The sequence below is a fragment of the Limanda limanda genome, chromosome 14, assembly GCF_963576545.1.
Source record: "Limanda limanda chromosome 14, fLimLim1.1, whole genome shotgun sequence".
NCBI lineage: Eukaryota > Metazoa > Chordata > Actinopteri > Pleuronectiformes > Pleuronectidae > Limanda > Limanda limanda.
In genome coordinates this window covers 20,109,029-20,117,588 of record NC_083649.1, presented here as the reverse complement: position 1 = coordinate 20,117,588, position 8,560 = coordinate 20,109,029, and the positions used below count along the sequence as shown (strand labels likewise).

Below are 8,560 nucleotides of genomic sequence, written 5' to 3'. Positions count from 1 at the left end.
ATGTTAAATCGAGGATGGATTTTACACTCAGTTGCATTAAACTGTTTTATTTTGTAATTTCTATGCATTAAACCTTGAAGTTGTTCAGCACATCTCCGCTTCCTGCTTTTGCACTCGGACTGTGGGCGCTTCTTCTTCTTCGTCTTTTTCATTTTTGATTCACTCACTTCCCTCCACAGGCAATTCGCATGTGCAGTGAGGTGTGAAGGGAAAAAAATTGTACCCTCGTTCTCCAATACATTCATGGCCATTTACACACACTCGCAGACATGCATATACTGTAAAGACAAAACGTCGTTGTTATTCATGCAGAGAGATTCCCGCACACACTGATGTCATTAATATACGTTTAAAGAAAAATGCTTGTCCGCAGGGCTGGACCGTGAGCTATCATGGCTGCCATGTGAGGTCCCAACTCTGTAAATCAACTGCTCTGAATGACTCTAACTATGAAGATGTCTGTCAAGGATGGGAAGGTTTTTATGACAGTCATTTCCCAACGTTCCTTATACGGTCTTCTTCTCCCATTTACATTTATGACATTCAGCAGACTCTCTCCTCGAGACCAGAGTCAAATGGAGCTCATTAAGACAACACCATTAGATCAAATGAAGACTCACATTTTGCTGCAATCAAACCATCTCGTCGATCTGCTAATTATGAGCAATTTAAAAACTACACTTGCTCCTTCATAACATCTGTTCTCCTTTGTCTTTTACTGGTTCTAATGAAGTCGCTGCAGGCACACAAATGCCTCGGGTCATGGATTCCTACATTCATTGATATCTATTTAAAGGATCCACGCACAGATAGAAGATCTATAATCTTACCCCATTTTGGGCTCTGTTTCGCTATTGAAAGGTTAACATCTTCCTATGCATGTAGAGTGTTTATAGTGTGCACTCTCTGTGTTCTTGGTAAAAGCTATAGCTCTTGGCTGTCAGTTTGTGCACCATCTGCTGAGTAAACACGTTAACTGCAATCTGACACAAAAAGGCAGGAGCCCAGCAGAACATGGAGATTTCTACTGCTGTATTTTATGGAAAGAAATGTGATTGTGTTACACTTGACATTTGTATCCCTTTGATGCCTCTCCACTACAATTCAACCTGACTGCAAAAGCGTAAAGAAAAATCTAATAAAAATGTAGGACTATACATATATATATATATATCATTTTCTTTACCCTACATATTGCAGATGCTACTAAATTATGCAGTGGCTATTTATCTTTACTACTTATTTGTTATTTTACTTCCTCATGCTGCTGTTAAAGGCTTCAGGGTAACATTGTGGCTGCTGTTATAAGCGTGACATAAAGGAGAGAGTCTTCTGCAGTGTGAAGTAACATGTTTATTCAGGTAATGAGAGAGGATGAGGAATACCAAACAGCAATGTGAAGATAATGAGCAGATACAAAGTCTGTTTTACAAAATCATACATCATAACAGCTCAACATTTGCCCTTAGATGTCACTCTCTTAACTTACAAATATAGATGGAATACAAAGTAATTACAGCCTGTTGTGCAGTTTATAAAAAGGAGGCTGCATGAACACTCATTGCAGCAGCAACTGTAAACGGCTGCTGATATAGAACATCGCATTAAGCAGACTCTCTTCATGTGTAGTGTAGAATTTACAATATTACCCGTTTCTGCAAAGCAGATTGAAAAGGTTTCAAAATGCCTCCACGAATTAGGAGGGTCAAGCTTGTGTCAGTGTACGGGTTAATCCGCAGGAACACAGCAGATCACACCCTACAAAGTAGGTGTATAGGGAACAAAAATGCTTAAATTAAGCCCCATTGAAAACCATATGAACCAATGTGCCATAATATCCTCTGAGAGCTTGTCACCACTTTCAAACACTAAATCTTAAATGTCACCATGGAGACAGTCCATATATGGAAACTTTGTAGGTCTGCCTTTGTTAGCTTCCTATGAGATGAAGGAGACGAGAAGGTCGGCATGTTGGCATTATGCCAAACAATCATTTGAACATTAATTTACATACAAATGCTGTTTTTTAAAGCATCATATGTGCACACAGACACAGGGAAATACTATTACAAGTTTTACAAACATGAGGCCATTAATGGAATGTCAGGCAGGAGCCCAGACAAAGAGATGGTTGTGACCCTCCTACAAATAAGGACCTAGAAGACATATGATTTGAATATGCACCAATTGTAATAAACTGTAAACTTTGAAACACTATATGTTTATTTATTAGGATCCCCATTAGCTTCACCCTGAAAACTGAATTGGACACACACAAGTTATTTTTTTTTAAATCCTACAATAATAATAATTCACAAAAATAACAAGGCAACCACATCAAAGATGAATTATGACGTTTTCTTTTAGTCTCCTAGAGACTATTTATGTTGATCTGTGTGATAATAATTGGTAACCAGGCAGAATTACCTCTTAATTGTGACAGGCAAGGTGAAAAAATAAGTGAATTAATATCAGCACTAAATAACGGAAAGCTCAAATAATGTATTCGTTCCATACTCCAGTCCAGTGGAGGGCGGTGTTGCATCTATAAGCCTGTGTGCCAACCACCAAGTGCACTTTATATAAGAGAAAGAAGAAGAACCTTACACACTCCGGTCAGCAGGTGGCGGTGTGCAGATTCCTGTTTCAAAACAGAGAGACACGAAGCGGAAGAGACGTGGCACATAAACAGAGAGGGAGGAACCAGCTAGCTGCTGCTGCTACTTTACCGATGACAGCTTGTGTATCCGCCTCCCGTGAGGATCCGAGCAGGAAGCGTCAATGACAGCCACTCAAAGTCTGAACAGACCGGGACGTGATTAAAGTCTGTGTGACAGGTAAACACCAAGTAAGTTCTCACCGGAGCGGACACTTCCTCAACTCCTGCTGCTAGCTCGGTTAGCCCGCTAATGTCGCCTCACCTGATAACTTCCAGCTTAGCTAGCAGCTAATGCTAGCTGCTCAGGTGAACGCTGGCAGGAAGGAGCTGGTGTTGGAACTAACAAGACGTGTTTGTAGTTTGTGGTGTTACATGAAGTCAGCTTGTGTTTGTTTGGCCTAAATAGTGCAGCTACAGGAATACAAATCACGTCAGCAATCAGTGGGAGCTGCTCTAAGAGCTGAATGCTACTGATAAACAATGATTGAATCAAATGGTTTCATGATATCCAGTCTATATCCATAACATGACGAGGATTTGATTGTGAAAGCAGGAACTCTGATACATAATATAATCGAACTTATAATAATTTGACTGCTGGTGACATGACAACTAGGAGAGTATGTGTATCTTAATGTCACTGTTCTTGAACAGAAATCTCAGAAAATGTCACTTATTAACATTTGGAATGGCCTATGTTGGCCTTTTTCTTTTGTCTGATAAAGGACTACACTTGTTCCTGTTGTTTTACAAATCAGTCTGTTTTGATTAGACTTCTCATCTTGTGTTCTGTCCTTATTTTTTAATGTAGTGTATAGTACATATTAGAATGTAGCCATTTCAGGTTTCTCTGTCCTGGTTCTTGCTGAACTTGACATGCAGAGAGTTCAACAGTTAAAATGTAGCATTCATTTCATTATCGCTTGCTGACTTGGAAGTTTAATAGACCTTAATGCTTAATCAATCGTAATATATAATAAAGTATGTATGTATTATAATGTATTATTATTATTACCAAAATCCCTGGAAATACTAACATGGCAGTTTGTGAGAATATGCTCACAATCCTCCTTCACAGTATTTACATTTATTGTTGTATGTCAAGATTCTTTGAAAAATCAATTGGTGAAACTGTAAATGAATATAGTCTTCAGACAGTTATGTCTGTATTTGATTAAAGCAGCAGATTAAATAACTTGCAGAGCAAGGTTCTCTTTCAAAATGAGTCAATCATGAATTTCCTCAAAAGTTTACTGAAATATACCAACAGTGAACATGTCAGGCTGTCAGGAAAAAAACAAAGAGCTATTTGCCTCTGTTATGTCTGCAAGATAACATTTACCCCAGGATACATTGATACAATGTAAACCTTTAAATGTCAATACTTTATTCTAGTAATGAAGACATATCTCTTGCTTCTACCCCTGCTCTGGTCAAAAGGAGGGCAGTTTCTAAGTTATGGAACAATGAGAACTGATATTGTTGTTTTATATGCATCTTTAACAAACCTGCTGGACTGTTGGTTGTCATCCAAACAGCACAGGTGGCTATGGGTCTCTGCAAGTGCCCAAAGAGAAAGGTGACCAATTTATTCTGCTTCGAGCATCGTGTCAATGTGTGTGAGCATTGCCTCGTCTCCAACCACAACAAGGTCAGTGGGTTAATGTGTATCACACTACGTGTATTTCTGCAAAGTGCATAATGCCCCCTTTAAAACGCTGCATTTCCATCCCCTGCCATTCAGTGTATCGTGCAGTCATATCTGCAATGGCTCCAGGACAGCGACTACAACCCTAACTGTGCTCTGTGTAATACTCTGCTGAATGCTCAAGACACAGTCAGACTGATCTGCTATGGTAAGATTCTATATTTTCTATTTCTATTAAATTCTTGGGATGTATTGGTCAAGCAAATCACATGGAGGAAAAAAAGGCTTCCTGTCCCTGTTTGGATTTCAGGAAATTGTTTTTGCCATCCACAGATGTGTTCCACTGGTCCTGTCTTAATAACTTGGCATCTCGACTGCCACTCCACACGGCTCCAGCAGGGTACCAGTGTCCCACCTGTCAGGGTCCAGTGTTCCCCCCCTCTAACCTGGCCAGCCCAATTGCTGATGTGCTGAAGGAACAGCTGTCCTCTGTTAACTGGGCTAGAGCTGGTTTAGGGCTGCCGCTGGTAAGGGCCTATTCTCGTTAAGTTCTTTCTGCTCTCACAACCCTTAGACAGTCTTTCTGAAAACAAAAGAAATGAAAAGAAAATAACACACCCAGAATTGTGTGAACCCTCCGGCTGTATTTTAAAATGCACATTTTAAAGATGTAATGTTCAAACATTAATCAAATGCGATCTCTGACTGACAGATAGAAGAGCCCATTGAGGCCCTTGAGGAGCCCACAGCAAATGATGTCACTGATTATACTGACTGGTCAACGTTTGATGGTAAGACATAATGGGGGTTTTTCAGAGAATTTCAACACACGCTTAATTTTTCTGACTATTTTTAGTCATGTGTCACATGTTATTGAAACATACAATGTGTAACAATTCTACATTCAAATGTCTTAAAACTATTAGAAACAACTTTCATCATCTAAAATCTTTCAAACCATATAAATCAAGTTTAACCAGTCATTACCTCATCCATCAATTTGATTTACACCCAAGTTGCATCAGGTAGATTTTCAACAACATCATCTCCCATGATCCCATGCTGCTACACAACATCATCAAGCAAGCTCTTTTGTTATCGTTTTAATTGAGAGACTCCTAGTGGCTGAAGTTACATATTGCACTTTTGAGGTTTAGTTAATGGTGAAAGTCAACATTTGTACATATTGGGCAACATGATCAAATAATTAAATGATGTGTTTTTCTGTCTCGACAGCACAAGAGCAAAGTACCATATACCCAAGCCACTCCTTTAACACCAGCGTCAGTCCACCAACGAACCCAGTCTCAGCTCCACCACAGGAAGATCTTGGGGGTCCTTGTAAAAATGGGGATCCAATTTTGCAGGAGGAGTCAGTAATGAACTTTGCTACTGCCAACTCCTGTGACACTGTAACATTACACTCAGGTAAAGCAATGAAAAGTCCTCTCTGCAGCTCTGCATTCCCTTGTGTTGCCTAAAACAGAAAAACTGAAGAGTCGTTTGTTGTTATCTCCAGCATCATCCCCAAGAAAGCTCTACGATACTCGAGACGTCGGCCAAAGCTCCGTCACACAGATTGACTTTGATGACGACAAATACCGGAGAAGACCGACGTTAAGCTGGTTTGCTCAAATTCTCAAGTAAGTTCTATGAGTTACTGCTGTGATACTTGGATTGAAGTTTTGTGACATGGTTTTGTGATCTCAAATTGAATATATATGAATCTTTCCAGGAACCGCACTGGTGGAAAGCGGACATCTCTGTCTTGGAGGCAGCGGGTCTTCATGCTCATGCTGGTTGGAGTTCTTGGATTTTTTACGTTGATAATCATCATGGCTAAACTCGGACGTGCCTCGGCTGGCTCGGACCCAAATTTAGATCCTCTTCAAAACCCCAACATTCGAGTGGGGAAAAACTGAATACGAGCATCGGTTCCTTCTCTTCCTTCTGTGTTACCTTTGGACTTTCAATACACGGTTATGCCAGTAGAGGGAGCTATTTACCCAACTTGAGTGGAAAAGATGCTGCATCTCTTCAGAATGGAATTACTGGATCCATTCATTTACATTAGGCATTACAAACATGCCATGGCCCTTCTGACCATGAAAATATGTCACATCATTCAGGAGGTGTTCTGTGATCCCAGCAAAGCAACCTGAAAGTTTAATGTTGGACCAAGGCCTGAAATCGCGAACAGTAGATAAAGGGTCCAGTAAGTGTTGCTTCGAATATCTGTTGACAAAGAGTATTTATATTTACTAACATTCGTCACTGACCTTTTTTAAGGTCGTATTTTAAGTTCATTAGAAACTAATTAAAACACTGTTGATGTTGGGAGAACATCCTTTGCTGGTTGAAATGTCAGAATGTATATGTTCAGTTATGAAACGTTAAATAACGTTCACAGGGTTACACACTGATTCCACATGTGGATTTGAATTGAGTGGCCTTACAGAAGAGGTCAGAACAGGAATCAAATACCCCCTCACATGATTAACACAACTATTTATGGGTGTCTGCTTTATTTCTGAAATTGAGTGCATTGCTTTTAGACTTGCCATATATGTACATTTCCCTGATGTTTTTTTGACCGTCTATTAAAGGGGAATACTACAGAACTTCAGTATGTTAATATTTTTCACATGTCATAAATCATCTTCTGCTGTGCGCAGGCAAAATCAAGAGTGCAGAAAGTTGTATTATTTCAATTTCTATGATGAATAATATTAAGGTCTAAAACAAATATAATATTACTATTCCATATTTGACTACAGTATTTCAAACATCTGTTCTTCCTCTCCCCAGTTTTTAGCAACAGATTGTTACATATGGATACCACCATAGTAAATTGTAAATTCATCAAAGAAAGATTAATGAATGAAAATAACACAAAGCAAAATTGCACGATAATGGCAAGTAACTACTCACTTACGCTCTCTAATAGCATTTCTCTATGGAGAGACTACATATTTCTCTGACTCCTGTAATAAAAGTTTACTTTCGAAGATCATGTTTGGACGTTATTTCACCAGCAGTAAATACAAGCTCACATAGTGTCCCAGGGTTTGTGTTTGTTTATGACCTGATATTGTAAATCCCTCAGTCTCTGTGATAACATGACCAACAGAGATATATATAAACCAGATTCAAATGATACATTTGAGTTCTAGTTTGTATAATGAAATGGCATGTTTTATTGCAATTAAAAGAGTTAAAAATAATTTTCTGCATAATGTCACATTGCCATATCCTAAAGAAGGTGGTAAAGAAGAATAGAAAAAAGAAAGCGATCTCATGTCTTTTTCTTTTTGAAGGAGAAGGTGGTTATTAGATGCTCCAGCCTTGAGCAGAACACTGAACTTTTGCTCAGAATGAGAAGTACCACTCAGACCTGCCTGTAGATAAAACCATATTAATTATCGGCCTTACACCACAAATACTTAGTATATCACTCCCCCTAGTGGTGTGCCTGGCTCAGGACCTCCTCAGCAATGTCCTGTGAAAGTCAGTGAAGTTGCTGACTGGACAGAGCCCAGGGCTAGTGACAATACACACTTTATATTTCTAATGTACACTGGCTGGATGATTACTTACTACCTTGGCTCACTACCTTGGAAGTTTTCTAATACTCAACATCCAAAGGTTTTCCTCTGCGGAAAAACAATCTTTTTTGCATTAGTGTATGTTTTCTTATGAGTTTCAGAGAGTTACCTGCCATTGAGCTTATGTTTTCACCTCTGTTGGTTGTGTGCAGTCTTCTGAGTGCCATCCTATTTGTGTTTTTATTCATAGGGAGTGTAAACTTGACCTAATTGCTCTTTAGTTTGGTTGGTTGTTCAGCTCCAACACTGGCTATGATGTTCATTCACCTGAAATAGAGCTGATGTAAACAAGCATATGTGGACATCTAATTTCCTAAAGTCATTTTTACTAAACAATGTAACAACTGTAACGGCCTCATTAGAACGAAAATGTCAAACAGAAACTATCTCACAATGTTCAAGAAAGTGACAAATTATTTGAGGATCCTCCCACTAATTTTTTTGATAATGTGTCCAGTAGTTTTTGTGTAATCTTGTTTACAAACAGACGGACAGGTGTATTAAATCGTGACTTTCCTGGTCAGAGGTAATTAGTTGCCTAAGAAACATGTATCAGAAACTTCACAGAATAATGGGCAGTGGCATTCTTTCAGCATAGCTTTTGCTTTCATTACTGGGCCTCTGATGGTCTAGATCCCCTTTGATGTA

General features: G+C 39.1%; 1 protein-coding gene across 2 annotated transcripts; it reads left to right on the top strand.

The window, feature by feature from the left end:
* The first annotated feature begins 2,685 nt into the window (after positions 1 to 2,685).
* Positions 2,686 to 7,315, top strand: zfpl1 (zinc finger protein-like 1). 2 transcript variants are annotated; one of them, XM_061085576.1, is made up of 8 exons: positions 2,686 to 2,837; positions 4,198 to 4,310; positions 4,404 to 4,515; positions 4,641 to 4,834; positions 5,020 to 5,098; positions 5,544 to 5,735; positions 5,827 to 5,950; positions 6,043 to 7,315. In XM_061085576.1, the coding sequence occupies exons 2-8, from the start codon at positions 4,209 to 4,211 to the stop codon at positions 6,227 to 6,229; spliced, it is 990 nt and encodes a 329-aa protein (XP_060941559.1). In that variant the 5' UTR covers positions 2,686 to 2,837; positions 4,198 to 4,208; the 3' UTR covers positions 6,230 to 7,315. The 2 variants fall into 2 exon arrangements, with proteins under 2 accessions (XP_060941559.1, XP_060941558.1); XM_061085575.1 differs by having other exon boundaries at positions 2,686 to 2,848.
* Positions 7,316 to 8,560: the final 1,245 nt, after the last annotated feature.

What these genes read in the sequence shown, in the direction of transcription:
- zfpl1 (XM_061085576.1), top strand. Translation starts at nt 4,209, where the DNA reads ATGGGTCTCTGCAAGTGCCCAAAGAGAAAGGTGACCAATTTATTCTGC. An exon ending in TCGTCTCCAACCACAACAAG is followed by an intron (nt 4,311 to 4,403) that starts GTCAGTGGGTTA and finishes CCTGCCATTCAG; the next exon opens with TGTATCGTGCAGTCATATCT. An exon ending in CTGGTTTAGGGCTGCCGCTG is followed by an intron (nt 4,835 to 5,019) that starts GTAAGGGCCTAT and finishes TCTGACTGACAG; the next exon opens with ATAGAAGAGCCCATTGAGGC.